The sequence below is a fragment of the Grus americana genome, chromosome 2, assembly GCF_028858705.1.
Source record: "Grus americana isolate bGruAme1 chromosome 2, bGruAme1.mat, whole genome shotgun sequence".
In the NCBI taxonomy this organism is placed as follows: domain Eukaryota; kingdom Metazoa; phylum Chordata; class Aves; order Gruiformes; family Gruidae; genus Grus; species Grus americana.
In genome coordinates, this window is record NC_072853.1 from 99,170,421 (window position 1) to 99,191,132 (window position 20,712).

General features: G+C 43.7%; 1 protein-coding gene across 2 annotated transcripts; it reads right to left on the reverse strand.

Annotated features, from left to right (window-relative positions):
- Window positions 1-2,376: 2,376 nt before the first annotated feature.
- On the reverse strand, window positions 2,377-16,900 carry CD83 (CD83 molecule). Of its 2 annotated transcripts, XM_054818029.1 has the most exons (6): window positions 16,769-16,900; window positions 16,510-16,640; window positions 10,866-10,916; window positions 6,207-6,420; window positions 5,990-6,093; window positions 2,377-4,178 (listed from the first exon to the last, which is right to left on the reverse strand). In XM_054818029.1, the coding sequence occupies exons 1-6, from the start codon at window positions 16,809-16,811 to the stop codon at window positions 4,020-4,022; spliced, it is 702 nt and encodes a 233-aa protein (XP_054674004.1). In that variant the 5' UTR covers window positions 16,812-16,900; the 3' UTR covers window positions 2,377-4,019. The 2 variants fall into 2 exon arrangements, with proteins under 2 accessions (XP_054674004.1, XP_054674005.1); XM_054818030.1 differs by lacking the exon at window positions 10,866-10,916.
- Window positions 16,901-20,712: the final 3,812 nt, after the last annotated feature.

A 20,712-nucleotide genomic window follows, 5' to 3' on the forward strand; every position in this document is an offset into this window, starting at 1 on the left:
TCCCCAAGGGACCAACGTATTGGTGGAGAAGGTCACTAAATACTTGCAGTTGCTCAATGGACTTGGAACCAGATCCCCTCTGCGCTGCATGGCTGCTCAGCTCCGCGCTGAGAGGGGGAAGAAAGGGAAATGCGTGCACCGGGGAAATGCTCTTTATGCTCCTCAAAACGGCCTTATCAAGGGCAGAAGACAGGAGGGAGGCATGCCCGCGGAGCCGTAGTCTGTTCGTATCATTCACAGCCCCATACCGAGGATTACTTTGGTCCACATTGCGCAATACAAGCGTGCTTGTAGCTCCTGCTCAGGAGAAATAGGTCGAAAACTGTTCAGCCTCTGCAGGAAATATTACTGTTGCGGTGCCATCAAGGTCACTGTCGGCCTGGGTTATCTGCTGTGTAAGTGCTAGCCACACAAATCAGGCTTAGCTAAGGGCTATAATTCATACTCAGCGTTTTGTGGATTATGTCCTTTAGCTTTCCCTCATTGCCATTTTGGATATTCGTTTAGCTCCAGCGTATGACTGTTGCAATTACTCTTTGGGGTAATTTCCCCATGTGGTGCGGTGTTTCTCTGGATGTTCCTTAATCACAGGGGTACAACTCGCTCTGTATGAGTAATTTTATGTGTGATGCTTATTGTTACCTTTGAATGCAGATGGTTCACCTCTGGACAAAACAATAGAAAAAAGCAGGTTACAGAAGGGGGGAAAAATCAATGAAAAAGTTACAAAACCCACAAGAAATATTAACAAGGAAGCTCCAGTGGTTAAGGCACCCAGAGGAGAGTCAGGAAACCTCAAATCTCTTCCCAATTCTGATCCAGACTTCTTCAGGACCTTTCTGATTTCCAGGTATCTTACCATAATCTTTGTTTTATAAATAAAAGCTATTTCCCACCTCATGGATTTACTGAGATTAACTGAATTCCTGATTCTAAAAAGTATTGTAAGAAGGCATTGAAAAGAATGGTTCTAGCATACACATATGTTTTTATACTATCTTACAAAACTAAAGGCATCAGTAATAAGAGTGGTGGAAAATAAAACAAATTTTTCAGTCCAAAAAAGCAATCAAGCTGTATAATCAGAACAACCTCTCGATTGTGCAATCCACAACACGTTCCCTTTAATAATGAAGTGTTAGCGTAAAGAACATGTGCATGTGCTCATCCCCTGTATGCCGGGCTAGCTGAGGCAGTGATTTGGAAATACGAATAGGTCCAGATTGCAAGGAAAGGACTGTCTCTTCTGAGATACTATGTTGAAAAATGTGTAGCTCATTCTGTAAGATTTTCAGCCAACACATGATTTTTTTTCTTTTTTCTTCCCTGTTAGTGCTGAAGTTGCTGTAAATGTTAACTTTTATCCTTCACTTGTCTGGTTCTCATTCGTAATATTTTTAGCTAATGTTATTTTTTTTGTCCTACAATGCCACAACAGTTTCTTTACATCCTTTACACCCCAGATGTGCAGGTACCTTCATCGCTCTGACGTTGCCTGTTTCTCTCCAGCTCTGTGATTCAGTCAAGCATCTTGGCATAAGTCTTTCTCACTGCTTACTTCTTCTAAACTCTTTAATGCATTTAAGTGGCCTTGATCACTTCAACTGCACAGCTGGGCCTACAGCAAATCCCCAGAATCAAACAGCCCGAAATTTCTGAGCCTGAAATTTGACTCCCAGTGGTGTTGTATCCGGCCAAATTTTCTGTTCTGCAGACAGTTTGGCTCGGGGAAAAAATAATGGGCATAGTTGTTCATACAAAGTCCCTTTTTTCATTCTGTCCTATCTGATCTGATCCTATTTATACACCTGGAGAAATAATTTTAAAAGGGTTTCAGCTTTTGCTGCTGATTAATTATCAACCCTTCCAACTGAATTTTCCCTTCCTTCCTCTTGTCCACTCTCCTAAAACAAAAATTAAAAATAATTTAAAAACATCAAAACCCAGAAAACTAGGACTGTCAGGTATTAAGCCTTTCCGATCAAATGAAGAGACTTGATGTACCCTAGGTTGGTTATTTTACGTGTACATTTAGCTTGTATTATTGCCAACTAAATGTACCAGTCACCCATGATGGTGCGCCATGTTTAAAAGTGATCCTGGGTAGACTGAAATGCTCTTGTCTTTTCCTTGATGACTTTCCTGTCAGTAGGGAACTTGATGACTTTCCTGTCAGTAGGTTTAGAATGTACTTTGGACAGAAAGTGAAATTTTGAGGAAAATTTAAATTATCTGAGCTTCTTAGAAATGCATAAAGTTATCCATTGCTTAATCAATTATACACGCATACATACCCACTCCCACAGAAGAGGCTGGATCAGGCATCTACATTATTTGATGTAATTATGTTGGTTGTAAAATAAAATGCAATTGATGCAGAGTATTTCTGGGTTTATTTGCCATAGCAGCACACAAAAACAAATGGTAGGTTACCTCTCAATTTTTATTTCAAGTATGTTACACACACTTATATATAAAAAATTGATTATAAAATGAAAATGTGGCATTAATTTACTATGCTCTAAGTAAATTGCATATCCCTTGTAACCATTCTTCTGGTCAGGACCCCCTTTGACTCCATCAATGGAGACATCTGCCCTGCTCACAGAGGCACTACTGAGTGATGCACAGTGCTTTCCTCCCATCAGCGCTTCAAAATTAGTCAAAGGATTACAGAAATAGCATCTTTGTCATAGCAGTTTAATTTTTTGTCATTAGCAGCCTAATGTTGCAGTTTAACTCTTGAAGGTTTTGTTTTTGTTTTTTTTTTAAGATTGTGTTCTTAAGTGCTTGCAAATTCTCATGTTGTGGCATATATGCCCACAGTCATTCCAGACTCCTTGCTTCATGTTCTGCACCAGCAGCCCGATAAAGGAGGTTCCTTGATTTCAGACTCCAGAATCTCTCTTGCTTTCTTCAGTCCAAGAGGACAAGCTTTCTCTCCCTTATACTGTGTGCCTGAGTTCAGCTTTTCTCATGTCCCTGTTTCGCATATACTACACACTGTCAGCACCAAAAGCAGGTCTTCATATGCCTCATCTTCCGTTCCTGTATCTCACAGCTGACAATATATCCCAAAGATATGGACAGCTTTCTTCAAAGCCATGGCTTTGGTCATTGCTTGTGTAACTTGACTGACATGGGTGTTGCATACGTTTGGCTTCATGTTTTATAAACCACAAAATAAGTCAGCTTTACACGTCCTTAATTTCACAGGCTGCTTCGTTCCTACTTTCACTGCTCTAAGGTTAACAGTCTCATTGAAACTTCCTATGGAGATGCCTCTGAGAAATAACTGATGGACCCATTATGCAAGTACATCCCTACTTCTCTTGCAGAGACAGAAAGTTCCTCTTGGTCCAGACAAGATTTCCAGAACATTTTCTCCCTTCTTACATTTCAGCCTGTCATGCTCAGATTTAAAAACAAATGTTGATCTGATTCACCCAGGACAAGAGCATGAAGTTACCTCTTCAGCTTACTTGAACATCACAGGACAATTTACATCCCGCTTGCACTAAAGGAACTCCATCCAGCATCAGGCTGAGAGCACGGAGCAGACGCAGCCCCGCACGCTTATCTTTCCATACTGTAGCACCTGTTGTGTTTGCTTTTGAAAGATGAGAGCTGTTAGTTCAGTGAAGAGCTTAATCCCTCAGCTTTGTGCTGTCGTGGCCTCCCCGTAACCTGGCCTCCATGGCACGGGCGTGTTCTTGCCCAAAACAAGAGGGCTGCACAGCAGAGTGAAATAAAGTTGACGGCAACTTCATAACAGCATCGTAACACCGTTGTGTAGCTGTAATGGTATTTCTTAGCTGCTTACCTCCTAAAAGTTACTGTAGTGCATAAGAGTGCTTTTTCGAAGGCTTGTCTGGCGCGAGCAGATCACCGACAGGTTACCTACACTTTCAGGCTGTTTTGAAGAGGCCATGCATTAGCGTTTATTTCCTCTCCATACCGCTCGGCCATCCAGCTCGTGTCATGTCTACTGATGAGCCCATGGTGCTGTCAATGTCAACTTAGACAGAACTTGAAGTAAGCTCATTTTTGCAAGTGCTGTTGCTGTTTAAATCCTGGAGAGTTATCATTTCGTGTACATTGATGAGGGTGAGCATGTGTTTCATATCTGGTCTGGTTTTTTGATAATTGGGAGACATACTGTCTTTTCTTAGACATGTCTAAAAGAGAAAACAGAAAGGAAAGCTTAAAACTGAGAATTCCTGTGAAAGGCAGTTTTTTTAAAGTTTGAAAGTTTTGCTTTTTCTCCTTGCTAACTACAGCTCATTAGACCTTTTCCATTTGTTCGTCAGCAGAAGCATCCAGTACAAAGAAAAGCTGCCATTTCTTGCTCAATCGAGGAGCTTTACAGGACAAAGACCTTCATCAAAAAAGGAAATTTATATTTAATTCAAGTTTTCATATGAACAGGCCTTGCATAACTCTTGCAAGTGTGTTTCCACCTGCCTTCAATAACAGGCCAGTACATGAAATATTTTTGTCAACTTGTTAAAGTCAAGTCCCAGTCCTGCCAACTAATCTTAAACTTAATGTCACTGTTGAGTTCACAGCAGATAAGGCACAATCTCCGCTAAAGGAGAGGACAAGGCAACCTGTAAGAACTTAACAGGCATTTTAAATAATGAAGCTCACTTGTGAGATCAGGGCAGTATTAAATTTTGATGAAAGCTAGGTTGATACCTGAGACTGGACCTCACCCGAGAGTAAGATACACATAATTCTGCCAGAGTGGTTATCTTCGCTACAGGCTCTGCTTTTCTTTAACTGCACCACTAAAACTGGGACTTTTTTTTATGTATGGGAAGGAGAAGTTTCTGTAGAGATCTGAAATTCTTTCAGGACACTGAGCAGAACAGGGGCATCTGTCTCTTCTGAGTGATATCCGTGCTTTCATACTTTCATCCTAACAAATTCCTACAAGATTTATCTTGTCAAACTTTAGTCTGAATGGCACAAATTACTGGCAGGATTGTCAATCGAAGAAAGAGACAGGCATAAATTTAATTGCTCCCTGAAGATACATGAAAAGCTACATTTAGCTGCAGCTAATTAGATATTCTCCAATCAATAGTTATGATTCATCTGCTGAGGAGCAAAACAAGAAGGCAAATATGAAATAGGCAGCAAAAGTTAAATTTGACCTCCCAAAATGATGGGGTTGGTTTTGTTTTGAATTAGAAACGCAGCCGGTGTTGCACTGCACCGAGTCCCGAGGCTCGTGCTGCCTTTAAGCCGGGAGGCACAGACCTCCTGTTTTTTCTGCACGAGGGGGTGACTTCACCACTACCGCAGGCAAAACATGGTTTTGCTTCTGTGAACTGAGGTTCCCAAGCACCTCCTCTGCCCACCTTTCCCAGAACTATGTGCCAGCATTAAGGGTACGGATAAAACCCTGAGGAGGTTCTTTTCTAAGGATCTTAAAAATGTCTGTTTACCAAGAAAGCTGGAGCTTCACAAAAATGCCCATCTGAGATGAGGTTGTCACCAATTTACAGGTATGGAAATTGAGGCAAAAAATAGGTGGACTTGAACTTGTCCACCATGCCACCACACAAAGCAATGCCATGGGTGGGGAAGGGATCCCAGGGGCCTGTGCCTCCATCTCGGGCAAATGCTGTTCCCAAGGACCAAACCAGAAGAGCTGTTGATGTGCCCTTAAACTGAAGAGTAGCTTGCACTCAGGGTAACTGGAAGCAGAAATGGGCAGCAAGGTGCAGGGTGGTAACCAGTTTGAGTTAGATCAGGGTGCAATTAAATGTTTTATCTCTTTGGGACTCCATCCTGTGTTCCTCGTGCACCTGAGTTTCCTCTGGCTTTGAAAATACCGTGTATTTAAAGGATTTGGTCATCAATTAAGTATGAACACCAACTTCTGACTGGTTGTGTTAAGGTGGTGCTAGCAGAAAAAATGAGTGGGGTTTGGGTTTTGTTGGTTTTGGTTGGTTTGTTTATAAGAAAGGGAATTACTTACACAGGTAAAAAAGATGAGCAGCAAGTAAAAAATCCCAAGGCAGGTCAGCATGAAAAGCTCGGTTTTGTATTTTTTTAATTTTTCATCTTCTATTCCAGGGCAACCTAAAATGTAAAGCTAGGTGTTACATTGTTCTGGTGTTTATAAAAGATTTTTTAACTGTTAACTTCATGAAATGCCATGTGGAGCGTGGGACAGTCAAAAGTCTCTACTGTACCTGTTACTTGTAATGTGACTGTGCTGCTCAGATTGCGTTCTTCACTCTGTTCCCCCAAAATGCACTTATATGTCCCGCTGTTTCGGCTGGTCGCATTTTTGATCCTCAGTGAAAAGGAGGTGTCATTGGAGAGCTCCAGGGACCCCCCAAGTTCTTTTGGATGAGATTCCACATCAAGGACTTGCCATGCTATTCCTTTGCTATCTCCAGATATCTGGAAAACACAAATATATTTCTTCTCTTGGGCAACAGTGTCATATTGAGTTTTAGGGGAAAGAGTTTTAAAGCTGGCTTATGGCTGAAAATGCAGAGGCTGAAGAGGGGGGAATGGGGAACCTTCAAAACATCTAATACGTTCATGGTCACGATCAAAAAGTATTTGCTTTTTTTGCTTAAATAGATGCTATATTTATAAATAGATCCTACAGAGTTATTCTGTAATACCTTCTTAATCTGCCTCACCTGGACACAGTCCTGGGAGAGACGTAACATGATAAAAGGCAGCGGCAGAGTTTGCTCTCAAAGCGTCTACGCAGAGGCCCCAGAAGAGTTCAACCAGAGAGAGAGACGTTCCACGGGGATGGAGCTGAGGCAGCAAGAGGCAGCCCTACCCAGCTGCTCAGCGCCGGCTCTGGGGACCAGGGGTCCCCGGGAGAGCGGTGCAGCAGGCAGGTAGGCTCCACCGCCGTCTCCGCTCGTCCTGCCGGCAGATTTGCCACCATGCGCTGCTGGGAATTAAACCTGCCCGCCTGGCAAGAACACCCCAGCACGTCGGCTCTGCCAGCCACGGGCTGGCATCCTCCCAGCGACCCCGCAGCCCGGAGCTCCTCGTGGGAACGCAGCCCTGGAAACTGCATTTCCCTGTGCCAGTTTCTGTGCAGCTGACCCCTGAAACCACGGTGCCTCTCTGGAGGAATGGGGTTTTTCCCCCCCCTCCCCTCCATTCTTTATTGGAACCAAAGAGCAAAAAATTACTTCGACTCCTTCAGATTCGGTTGCGTGAAGGTCACAAGCAGGTTCTGGTGCACTTGGGGAGCATTTGTATGTTGAATTTCTTAATTGTAACCAGAAGAGCTACATTCCTTGGCATTGCTGAGAGGCTGCTGGAGGAATGAAGTGTATTCCCAGAACAGTTTGTACTGCGGGGCGATAGGATGCACTGAAAATGACAATTGGCTGGGAACCACAAAGAAAAGAGAAATCACTAACTTGATTTGAAAGATGGGAGAAGGGTTTGAATTAGCCCGTGTCCATTCTTATTCATCGACGTTGCTCCCTGGGATTTGAGGCAACGTGCCCTCCGTGAAGGTTTCCTGAGTAATGAGTTCGGTCTTTCTGTGGACCAGCAGAGCCAGAGCCAGCTCATACAGTCCAAGGCTCAGCTTTTCAGCCAAACCTATAGCTAATGTAAGCCAAGGCTTTTTTATTATTATTATTTTACTTTAATAGACACATTTTTGGGTTGCATGTTGGTGCTTATTTTCTCTCAGTATAGCTACTGCATCAGGGCATAACAGTTACACTGTAAGTTATTAAAATTAACACAATTTTCTCATACTGAGGCTGGGAGTATCTGGTTTCCTTTTCATGTATTTGCATGAGGAAAGTATACTTGGGAGTCTGGAGAGAAATATGGGCCTGATGCTCCATTGTACTTTGCTACTTTTGCAGCCCTAAAATGGTGTAGAACAAGCTGCAAGTTGGGGAACTTTTCAGGAACTGGGGAATCAGACTAAAGCACAAGATTTTCATAATTGTAAAGATCCTTTCTCAGAAAGGTTTGGGTTTTTTAGTATACCAACTGAAACACAGAGCGTAATTCCCTGGGGCTTTCCACACTTTACCCAGCAAGAGGGAAGAAAGTACCTTCTTCCTCTTAATCCTCCAGTACATTTACCTCAGCTTCTCTTCTTATTACACTCAGCCCCAAGCAGCTATGAGACGAGCAGTATCTATGGTGGTTTTCAGGCTGGAGGGACTTCACCGTGCTACGGGGATTCAGATGGTTTTGTGCCCTGCGCTTTGTCAGAGATGTGGCCAGAGGAATTCCAATAGCCAGGCTGGGCTCAGCTCTGGTTACAAGTGGGTCAATAGCAGTTAAGTGGATAGAGTTGACCTCCCTCAGATCTAATGTTTGCCACTCTCCCTTCCCTTACCACCCCCTTCCTCAGTGAAATTTAAAACTGCCCACAGGGCAATAAAGAGAACCAGCCTGGCTGCCCTTTGCATTGCCCTAAAATGCAGATAGGAGGTCTGAGCTAAACATAGAAAATTAGTTTTGGGTTTTTTCTTTTTCTTTTTTCTTTTTTTTTTTTTTAATTCACTGGTAGCATAAATAATTGGTGTCTTGGGTGGTAAATGGTGCTGTGATTCTTGTGGCTGAGACCTGGGAATCAGAAAACACTTTGATCTTTCTGTATGCAATTGTAATCACCACTGCTAATATAAGGGAGGAGTAAATTAAGTCCGTGTATCCTATGCCTGACCATGCGCTTATTCCCAGTGACATTTTTAGTAAAAGATTTAAATTCCCTATTTTTATGGAGACACTGAGGGACAGGATTGATTATTGCTTCTCAGGGTGTTCGGTTGGTGTCACAAGCACAGTGACAGTGACCCTGGAGACAAGCAAGTCAGAACTTTGCCTCGCACAGACCTGTTCTGTTAAGGCAAAAGCACTGCCCGCGAAGCAGCATGAACGGCCTTTCCCCAAAACAGCAGAAAAAGTTACTTTGAGACTTAATCTGGCTCCCTCACTTAGGGAGAAACCAGTCGCAATCTGGACGGGGGTCGTGAACCTTTGCGTTTGGGGAGAAGGAGGAGCGGTTCACATGCGTGGGTTTAATTCGGGGTTTGCCTGCCCCTCTTTCTCCATTAAATCTCCCCTTTGCTGAAGAGCAAAGTCGGGCAGGGCAGTCCGTGGCGGTGCTGGTGTGCCCAGCAGTCTCCCTACATCTCTTAGGCTGCAGAGACATCTGGTGGCATTTTTCCAGCCTCTACATGCAGCACATCCATCCCTACTCGGAGGTCACAGAAACTCTTTCTCTGATGCCTGAACCAAGCCTTCTTCCACGGCAATCTTATCTCCTATTATCTTATAAAAAAAAATCAACGCCTCACTTTTTAAATTCTCTAAGCAGTGAGGAAACACTTGAGAAAATTTGCAGAGTGTGTCCCCATAACCCAGCCGCGTAAAAGGAAGTCCATGAGATGTTCAGTAAGGTCATCATTCTGCCTCTTACTCTATTCATGCTAACCTTCCCCTCCCCCCCCCGCCCAACCTAATTAAAATTATGAAAATGCCACTTTGTTTGCCACCTCCTGTGAATTACTTGGCAGACTGTCACTAGACAGGTCATTTCGCAGCTCAAGCTCCTATGATAATCCAGTGCTAATTCATGCCAAGTCTCCTCCAGGTGATACCACAGCCCAAGGTAAATGCTAGGGGTTTTACCTAATTAATTCCACACAAGCTTAGAGGGATCGAAGCGAGTGCTGTTGGTGACAGCAATCCACTTGTGTAGGGACCATCCTCTTCTTTAATAAGTGACAAAATATTTTCCGCCTGTGTTCATTTCATTTGCATTTCATCTTCCTTCCACCTCGCTGGTGAGCAAGCTGCAGTGCACCGGCTCCCCCTGCACCCCACTTCCAAAGGGAGGAGAAAAGGGAGATGGTCTTTTCCTGCTCCCATGTTTGATCTTAATGGCTTCACCAAAATTCAAAAGGCAAATCATGATTCGTGCAGGGACCAGTAGAAATGCTGCTGAATCTATTTGCATAAAAAGGGTCTCGTTGCCATGCTGGCTGCTGGGGGTTACTGAAGCAAAAATTTTGCTGGGAAACGGGGACCTGCAGGCTGGCAGCATCATTCTGCCTATCTGCATAAAACTACCCATTAAGAAAATTAAACAACAAAAGAAATGTGAGTTTATGTTTATTGTCATGCATACATTGGCCAGCGGCAATGTCTGTGACAGGCTTTCTCAGAAATCGGCTGAGGGGGCTAAGTCTGTTGTTTTCCATCACCTCCATAGCAGTGAGAGGGAATGCTACCCCCAGGGGCTGATACTGTCCAACACTTTCATTAACAACCTGGACACTGGCACGTGCTCAGCAAGTTTGCAGATGACACAAAGCTGGGAGCAGTGGCTGATATATGCCAGAGGGTCGTGCTGCCATCCAGAGGGACCTCGACAGGCTGGGGACAGGGTATGCCAGGAACCTCATGAAGTTCAGCAAATGGAAATGCCAAGTTCTGCCCCTGGGGAAGAGTAGCTCCAGGCAGCAGAACAGGATGGGGCCAACCTGCTGGGAAGGCCCTGGTGTCCTGGTGGACACCAAGTTGAGCATGAGCCAGTGATGAGCCCTTGTGGCAAAGAAAGCCAACAGCCTCCTGGGCTGCACTAGGCAGAACATCTCGAGCAGATGGAGGCAGGTGATCCTTCTGCTCAGCCCTGGTGAGACACACCTGGAGTGCTGGGTCCAGTGCTGGGCTTCCCAGTACAAGAGAGACATGGAGATACGGGAGAGAGTCTGGTGAAGGGCTAGAAAGATCATTAAAGATTTGGAGCATCTGACGTATGAGGAGAGGCTGAGAGAGCCGGGACCATTCAGCCAGGAAGAGACAAGGCTCAGGGGCATCTTATCAATATGTACCTGATTGCCAGGGGGATAAAGAAGCTGAAGCCAGACTCTTCTCAGTGAGCTCTAGAGACAAGACAAGAGGTCATGGACACAAACTGAAACTCGGGAAATTCCATTTAAACAGAAGAAAAATCTTTTTTACTGTGAGGGTGATTGAACAGCACAATGGGCTGCCCAGAGAAGGTGGGGAGTCTCCATCCTTGGAGATATTCCAAACCCGACTGGACACAGCCCTGAGCAACCAGCTCTAGTTGCCTTATTTTAGTGAGTTTAATTGAAAGTTATTCTAGTTCCCAAAAGCTTGGAAGCACTTGGTCTAAAGAAGTGGTGATTTTCCCACATGTATTCTCTAGTCAATTGACTGATTCCTGTTAAATTTCTCCTAGCCTGGACCTTTTTGGTAAGAACGGTGGTGGTGATACAGTGGATATTAAAATGAGCTAGGTTTGACTGAAAATACCGCTGAGCTGATACATTCCTGTTCTCTGACTGGATGAATTGTGAAGAATAAGTAGAATAATTAGGCCTCCAAAATTTAAGTGCTCTTCAGCAAATATTTCTTTTTCAGAGAACTAAAAACAAGGTGGAAGGAGGAGGAGGAACACCACCACTTTTCTTGGTCCTAGCTGGCTGGGTTTTAGCTGCAGTTTTGAAAACTGCTACAGCATTACATGATAGTGCCATTAAACAAAGGCAATTCACCCATGCTGTAGTACTTAACACCCAACTATCAATTAAAACTTAATTTTATCATGTACGTGTGAGAGCAAGAAGTTGTTAACTCATGTTCTCTGCTTTCATTAAGTACCTTTTCTCATCAAACTTTTCCCAGACTAAGGTGGTACGTTGGCTCCCAGGTAAATCAAAGTGCCAATGTAATCCACTTTTCCCATAAAGGAAATTTTTATTTCAAACAAAATGGTTCAGGTCCAAAACTGATGTCAGTTTAAAGGTGGAATGTATTAACATTAATTTATTTTCTTGTGAGGGTGGGATGATTGTAAAAATGGTTTTGTTTAAAATTATACCAGGAATAATGGCCAAGTTGAAATTTCTGACTGCTAAAGAGATCTAAAAACTATATGCAGCCAGAAGGTATTTATTTTCTGAAGCAAAATATCTAGAATTCTGGCAATGCCCAATAGCCAACATATAATGAATCACAACTGAGCTGAAATCACTTAATAGGTGTATTTTTCAGCACAAAAGCACTTTCACATTTGATTAGTGCTGAAGGCGCATCCATGTGGTTCCTATACAGTGTCATGTAGAGATACCAATGTTAAATTTGAAAAAACCAGACATAAATTATGGGCATATGTGAATGAACTCTGACTGTGCTTTGGCGGGGGCGGGGGGGGAGAAAAAAAGAAAAACCAAAACTCAACCCCAAAACAACAGCAAAGGAACTGAATGTGACACATGAGCCAGCTGGAAAAGCCCTCTGACTCAGCCACACAACCTCTGGTTTAGGGGTTTGGGGTTTTTTTAGCTAAGGGCATGCAGCACTAGCTCATGTCAGGCAGAGGAATTGTTTTGGTCATGAAATCATTTCCACTGCTCCCTTCCTGTCTAAATCATTAATGTGTTGGAGCTACTTGGAGCTGAATAAATGTCTGAGGAGCATTTGACTGCATTTCTTTTGGTATGTTACAAATTAGACTGAAGTAATTTAGCAACTATTTACCTATGCTAATAGATAATAGCTATGCACACTTAGCAAAAGTAATTTCCTTTGAAGGAAGGTGTGATTAATATTAAATGTCTATAAGGTTTATTCTTATTTTGGAATATGACTTCCACCTCTAATTCTGCCACAATTTTATATTTTTCAGGGAAGTGTTATAAAGTTAGCAGACTTCTCTCCACTGAAGTACAGCCTTCTTTCCTCTTCCTCAAGATTTGTTTTAGATTAAGACTTTTCTGGCTATCACATGAACAAAATAGTGAAATATCCACTGGGACTTCATTTGTGTGTGTTTTAAACTTGGTTTTCAAACTGGATATAAAGTGATAATTATGAGGTTTTATGAAGCAGTTCTCATTTTCAATGTGCTACGCAAGGAGAATCTGTTCGGTTTTCAATAGCCCTACGAGGCAGAAAGGTAAGTAAAGTTTCATTACCCAGATTCTTGTTTCCTAGGTGGGCCATAGAGATTCAAACCAGTATTTCCATATACAATTCCCAGTGCCTGGGTGCTTGTGCAAAAATAACCTAGATTTCAGTTCTCGGTTGGCAAACTTCCATGCTGCTCATATATGGTTTTATGACATGTAGGTTGACCAGCAGTCCTAAAATGAACCACACTTAAAGGGTATCATCATTATGAACTCTCTTAACTTTTTCATGGCCACGTAGTGAATGGGATGAGAGCTGCACGAGGCTGGAAGAGGACTTGGTGCTGTACCTTCTCCCCAGTGTGCTAGGCCTGCCTTCTTCAAGTATTTCCAAGTAAAAATCATTTTGTCTGAGCTGACTGTGGTCCTGATTCTGCACAAAACTACTTACACGCGTGACTTCATGCATGCGAATAATCTAATTAGCTCCAAGGATACTGGGCGCACAACAAGTTAAACGCATGCAATGCCTTTTTGCAGTACGAGACATTAGCAAAAGTGAAGGAACTGTTGAATGCAATCCTTCCTTTTTACATCCAGTTGATTTTGACATCACAATATTAATTCCTTTAAACAATTATTTCTTCACACAAAACTTAAAAAGCAAGCACTTTTAAATAGCATCCTTTTTTTTTTTTTTTAAGCAGATTGTAGCAGTATTTAAAAGTACCCCTTAATTGGTCAGAGCATGCAGAGGTGCCAGTGGGAAGGAGAGGGTTGTTTGCTGAGCGTTCATCCTGCACGGACAGCTGCACGTGCAGCACCATAATGTTGTCGCCATCATTTTTTTTAAAAGCAGCAGAAGCAAAGGTTAATTGCTTGCATTTACTGCGCAGTTCAAAGTGACCTCATACACAAGATTTAGCCTAACAGCTGCTTGAACTTTATAGTCTGAAATTTCATACCATTTGTTGCAATTACCTTTTAATTAGCCCTTTGGGGGTATACGTAGTGTTTATTGATTAATCCTTCAGTAGCTGTTTTTTAAATAACAGGTTAATTCTCTATGTTGGGTAGCCCAGTCATGGTCTGCCATTCCCCCACCCTCCTTTTGCAGTGCTGGGTGGGGACAGCAGCAGAGAGGAGAGGCGAGAACTTCAAGCTGCTGCCTGTTCAGCTAGCCCCACAAGTAGAAGCAGCAAGACTTCTTCAGCACAAAACACCGAGCCTAAGTCAAATTTTTCTGCCGAGATTTAGGCTTTTTAGCTTTGGTGCTGTGCTTTTCCTAATATGGCTGCAATTGTGGTTTAGGCTAGCATAATCAAGAGTGTCGTTAACTGCCTGTCCTCGCTTCCCACCTCTCTCCGGGGATGAGTAACCAGAAGACTGCAGTACCATAGATGGTGCCATCAGCCCCTGAGGACGGTGGCAGGAGTTGAAGATAGCCAGTTTGTTACTACTTCTAGTTTTGTCAGCCCCAGCAGAGAAAAATAGCATGATGTCCTGTCATGCTGGGCACTGGAAAAAAAGTCTTTTCCTGAGCGAAACGGATGAAGCAAGGAGAGCACGGAGGGAGAAGAGACTGCTGGGACAGGGCAGGGGACGGGCAGTGGCAGTCCGGCCTGCAACAGCCTGACTGCCGCAAAGGGAAGCAGCGCTAGTGAGGGCTGCCCAGGAAGGGGCATGCACAAAGGCATCATCAAATATCATCCTCTCCTGTATGTGCGGTCCTTTTGTGCTCAGGTGGAGCTGTAAAGAGCTACAAGACAACACAGAAATGAGTCTACAGTGTTTCCTTCCGCTCTTTCATCAGGGCAATGGCTTTTGGCTCCTGTTTACGGCCAGGCCCTCCCAGCCGCCACTGAACTCAGAAGGACGTGCTTCTGGAGGATCCCCACGCTTCAGCCTGCTGAGACTGTTCTTGTTGACTTCCAGCACTGGTTTGGGGGAGAATTTTCAGGGCTCCAGTCAACCTCTCTGTTTATTCCTCCACCCCTTACCACTTCTACTCAACTCCTCCAGGTCCACCAGACAGCATGGTTTGCCTGCAATGAGCTCCCTGCCCTGCCTAGGCTCTGTGGGGAAAAAAGTGCCCTTAAATAATCAGTACGTCCCTGTTTGGAAAGTACATGTCCTTATCCAGCTTTTGAAGCAGAAAGCAAAAAAGAGTAAGTTGACACCTATCCCAGCTCCCACAGAAATTTTCAACCAAATGCTTTACTCTCTGTCTCCCACCCGCACTTAGTTAAACATTTTGGAAAAAGGAGGAGACTATAGATGCTGGACTTGCTGATGGGCTGGTAGCCAGATGTTCAAAACAGCTCTTTTGGAGTTAGGTATCTTTGGGTTGCAGTTGTCATCTAGTGAGCAGGCAGATGCTCGTTGTTGTACCAGGACTGAAACTGAGATGCATTGCAAGTTTCAACCACTGAAGTCCTATTTAATAACCCTCTCTGTTGGTTTACCATAGGGAATAATTTTAAAACTATATCTGACCAAACTGCTGATGAAGCCAAGGCTGTGGCTTTATGTTTTGGCAGAGAGAAATTAACAGTTTTCACCCACTGAAAATGGAGGCTTTTCCCTTCCATTCCACTGCTCTCCCCTCATATGGGAAAGTAATTCAACTCTGTAACCCACAAAATCCTTATTCGCAGATTGATTTTTCAACCACTACAACAGGCAACAGCGAGTCGATTTAACAGGCAACCAGAGGACCACCAGGACTGACCTATGGTAAGTGGCAGGAGTGCACGGCTGGGAATGGGGGAGAACAAAACCTTCTTTTTTTTTCCTGTTAATTTGGCTCACACCATAAGCTGAAACTATCCACTGAGATGCAAATACACGGTTCTGTACAGCAAATCAACAGCCACTTCTTCAACCACTAGGCAGCTCTGCCTCTCTTTCTATGAGAAATTTCATCTTGAAAGTATTGAGCAGAACTTTTATGCTCGTTAGCTGATTGATCCTTGCAGCCCCTCCTGCGAATAGGTGGTTGGCGGGGCTCTCCTGCTTTGGAGATGGGAATTCTGAACCAGGACAGTCAAGATGTGATTTTTACTCTGTGACTGCAAAGAGCTAACTTAGAATTTCTAGCTCTCCATCTGCCGCCTTCATGCCCTGCCCTTATGCCTACCCCCAATAGCCAAATCTTCCTAAGGAATAGCAAGTACTTGTTTAGTTCTTCTATTTCAAAGAAAAAAAAAAACAGCTCCTGTTTGGGGGGAGATTAACCAAAGAACATCATTGATGTTGCAAGGTTTAAATACCATTTTTTGCTCTGAAAAAAGATCCTGGAAAGACTCCTCTTTGGAATAATATTTGGCAGGCTGTACATGGGGCATCACCCGAATTCTGATCCCTGGAAGCTAGCAATAGTTATGTAGAAAAGCAGGCCAAGAGCAATTCAGGGATCACAATGACATGGAAAACGCCTGTTCTCTGTAACCAGCTCAAATGCTTTCCTTGCTGTCTTATCTCTGCTGCACTGACAGGAGGATGCCTCTTCATAAAATAACCCATTTTGTACAAGAGAAGCCAGTATCAGGTAGGAAAGCAAAGCAGACTGCTCAAGTAACTTAGGCTTTTTTCTTACTTTATACCAAGTTGCTGTCTGGTAGGTGATTGAGGAGTCCCGAAGAACTTTACAGGGCAGCAGCACTTCTTCAGCACATCTCACAGCAACATCTGGGACCGCCACAGAAGCCCCACGGATCAAGCACCAAACTGCAAAGCACAGGTACACGTTGCCGTTAAAAGAGATTGCCTAGATAATCCTTCCTGTCTTCCCAAAACATATCGACGCAAAACAAATGTTAAAAGCAAGAATGAAAAATGCAAGGCTCCCCACTTACCATTGCACAGGATGATGAGCAGAGCGTAGACTACCGAAGACATGGCTTTTGCTGCTTCAAATCACAGAGCAGCAGCAGCGAGCCTCTTCACAGGATGGACTGTGAGAGCAGAGTGAAACCGCTACTGCTTCTAGAGTGATATTTCTGGAGGCAGATTGGGGAATCCCCAGACGGCTTATCTTGAAGTCCCCCGTCACAGGGAAAATCCCTACGTGTAGGAGCCAGTGCTCCTCCCATTCAGTCTGTTAGGTCACTCCCTTTTCTGCAACCGCCTGCATGGGTGGCACCTCGCCTCCTTTATTTTTTTCGTGTGTTTTTCCCCCCCTCTGTGTTGATCTGAACAGAAATAAGGTTGATCATGGGGCACTGTGGGTCGGCATGAAGGGCGTCAAAATCAGCACTGAAGGAATCTCTCTCCTGAGTGACAAAACAGCAGGGGAAAGCATTTGTCAGCCTCCCAAAATCCCCTCTCAACCTTCTCTCTACAGCTCTAACAGAACAGTGTCTGCGCAAAGGTTGGCCGTGTGCAGTGGCATTTCTGAAACCACATTTAAATCCTCAGGTTGTAACACCAAAACACTGTGACTTGCGTCTAAGGGCTAAGCAGGAATTCACAGCATGGCTGAGCAATACAAACTGTATTTCTGTAGCATTAGATGTGTAACTCCCCTTGTAGACACTCATGATGTAGAAGCAGCATCTCTTAGTGTATTTTGTAATTTTCAAGACAAGCATGGGTAGCTAAAGTGACATAATTCTACCAAATTATATGCTGGGAAATTTTCTCATGAAAAAATAGTTAGGGCAGCTCCCAGAAGAGGAATCATTTGGACATCCCCTCTAGATATCTGAAAAAGGAAAAAAAAAAAAAGTCCTTTCCTTGTGATCTGTAAGAGCCGTTTCCCCCTGGAGAATTTTTGAGGAAGTCTGAGGTTGATCAGAGAAACACTTACAAATCATGAAACTTTGAAAGTTGCTGACATGTTATTTTTGGAAAACAGTTCTGGCCGCTGTCTTTAGGCTACTGAGATCATGATGGAGAGAAGCCATTTAGGAAGGCTCATTTTTTGAGTTTTGATGGGTGAAGAGTGTATGGTCAGCCCCTTTTGAAAAGCAGGTTCTTGGAAGCCACATCAGGCTGGGCACCCTAAAGTCAAATCACCTCTAGAAAGCTTTGTGAGGAGAAGTCAGTTTGACAAGCCCTCAGCATGCAAAAGTCCACTCAGATGTGTAAATGCCGTGGGTGGGTAACACTTTCAGAAACTCCAATCTGTTCTGTGAGAGAAGTCAGACAGTAATTTCACTGGAGGCATCGCTGCTAAAATAGCCTACTTATTTTTAAAGCTTTTTGCTTCTATATTCATTGACCAGCATAGTAAATAGAACAGAGGCTCTAAGCTTTATTTTTCTCTTCGTGTTTTCCAGTATCAAGGACCTCAATCCATTACTTAGCAGATAGGTACAAGTAAAATGTAAATCCCAGTGGATGTCTCTGGAGGGAGAGCAAATTCTCAACCCTCAGTTCTTTGTCCTGTGTGAAATAATAGAGTCCTTGAGAAGACAGAAGTGAGAGGGAGTTGCTGAAGGAAATCTTGGAGAGAAGAGGGCTCCAGTTAATATATTTCACATCTGTTCTTCACTACAATGATGGCTCTCCTGCCCCCATGAGTCAGTCACACATCAAGCCCACCTCCAAGAAGGGCACTCAGCTTTTGCCCAAGTGCCTCTTTCTCTGAGTCCCGCAGAGCTACGTATTTACCCTTCATAAACCTATCCAGAGGCAAAAAACTTCTCTACCTCCCTCTTTCATTGTGAGGAAACCCCCAGTGTGCAAATCACAGTAATCTCCTGCCTCTGCTGTGGGTCAACCCGCAGCAATCTTTCCCAAAAGGACCTGAGCAGATGTAAGTCTGGAGGGGCTGCGGCATGCCTGAGGCTGAGGTCACACGTTTGCCCACACAGACGTGCACTGAAGGTAAGCGTAAAGGGTCAGGCTTCAGTTTAATCTGGGAAATGTACGTGCCACGCACGCTTGCCAAGGTGATGTTAAACAGCATTCTTCCCCAGTTAGTTAAAATACAGGAGGTAGGACTCTTAAAAACACACTTTTTTTTTTCCTTCTAGGACAGGCATAGCTTCAAGTAAAACAGCTCTTTTCCTCCAGAATTATTTGCAAGCTCAGCTGCTGTTCCACAGCACAGTATGTGAAGCAAACGAGCAAGATATGAAAAACAAAAACTGAAACTCCCTTCGCTGGGGGATCTGAAATATTTTGCTTCTAAACTTTCCCTGGTTGGGATTTTTTCTTTAGGGAAACTTCGAACCAGGCTGTACTTTCCGTCCTAACTTTTAATACCCTTTATACGGTTTCAAAGAACAAACCTATTATCTCCAGAGCCCTGGAAGCTGCTTTGAGTTTCCCTCCAGTCCTGAGCAGTGGAAGCAATGGGAGCTCAGCGGGATGGGTTTGGATGTGGGAGTGAAGAGGCAGTGATTGCCTGTCAGCCTTCTCCGTGCAAAACAGATCCACATCTTTGCAGGGCCCTCAGGAACCGCAGGAGCTGCACGGCTCTGTGAATAAGTGGAAGTTTATCATTAAATGCATTGTTCTGTGGACCTAATGAGACCTGCTTTCCTACAGATGTGTCTTGTTGTCTCTTTCTCTCCTTACCTTGCCCATACTACTCGCTACACCAACCATAAGCCCTCGATCTCACTGAGCAAGAAGCACCATCTGCTCTGGTGAGTCCAGAGCCGCACACGTGATGACTGACATTAGCAAGCAGCGTGTAAAACGGCTGCGTTCTGCCTACTTTTCCCTTAGCAAGGGCACTCATTTGGGGCTCTGACTTCGACCCACATGCTGATTTTCATAAATTTCATAGGCACTTAATTCTCTTTGAGCCCCAATCCCTCTGTCAGTTTGATAGAAAGCAGGTTCAGAACATACTGACTGATAGACAGCCAGATGGCATGATCACAGAAATTTCATTCTCTGTGGGAAATGAGGCTAGAAGCACAAGGATGTGGGATAGATTCATGGGACAAGGTGAAAAAGTCAAGACTGTATATTTTTTCAGTGTTGATAGAGCTTTGGGAATGCTGTTCATGGAATTGTATTCTTTTTCCTTGAATCAGGTAGGTATTGGCTCCCTGAGATATTTGGGTAGTGGATCTTTCTTATTTTGTATTGCAGTGTGTGGATGCAAAAGATATTTCAGAATCATTATTTCATGTGTTTGTCCCTGAATACCAGTGTTCACTGGGAACCACAGAGTTTAAAAAAACCCAACAAACAACTTAGGTCTCTACAAGGACTCCAGAGCTCTCCACAGTGAAGAATCAAAGGTTAAGACAGAGCATTTCTGGCAAGACACAGAATTTTCTGTATGGGATATGATTATCAAATATCCATTGTTCTACTGTGTTTAGGTTCCTGCTTTGTGTAAGGTTCATCCATGTGGCTCATGTCTATTGTGAAGGAGGGTTGTTTGTTTATTGTTGTTATTATTATTAATCTCCTTTGCAACAATAAAAACTGTCTGTTTCAGTTCAACTGACAAAACCAGGAAGGCTTTTGTTTTCTGTTTTAGTAGACAACCGTTGTTTAAATAATGTACTGTGTGTAATGTGGCACTGTCAACCGAAGGAACAGTGACAGAAGAATCCACAGCCAGAAATACAGAGTAGTCATGTATTTTGAGGGGCCCAGCAGAGCTGCAGTTGCAGCGTTTACTTTCCTGTCACGCTAGGATCTTGACGCTCACCACACCAACAATTAAAAGCAACTGAGAGTTTCCAGATTGCAGCTAATGAGAGGTACGTAGATTACTCACAAACTGAAGTTAGGAAAGTTTAAGGACAAAGCTCTCTTCTCTGCCCTTTCATGGCAGATGTTGGGTCAGGGTCTGCCTTTGCTGTTTAAACAGTGGCAATCCAGCAAT

Coding starts and splice junctions, on each gene's coding strand:
- CD83 (XM_054818029.1), bottom strand. CDS start 16,811: ATGTCTTCGGTAGTCTACGCTCTGCTCATCATCCTGTGCAATG. Junction 16,641..16,768: donor GCTCATCATCCTGTGCAATG/GTAAGTGGGGAG, acceptor TGTGCTTTGCAG/TTTGGTGCTTGATCCGTGGG. Junction 4,179..5,989: donor TGCTCATCTTTTTTACCTGT/GTAAGTAATTCC, acceptor TTTCTCTTTTAG/ACATGTCTAAGAAAAGACAG.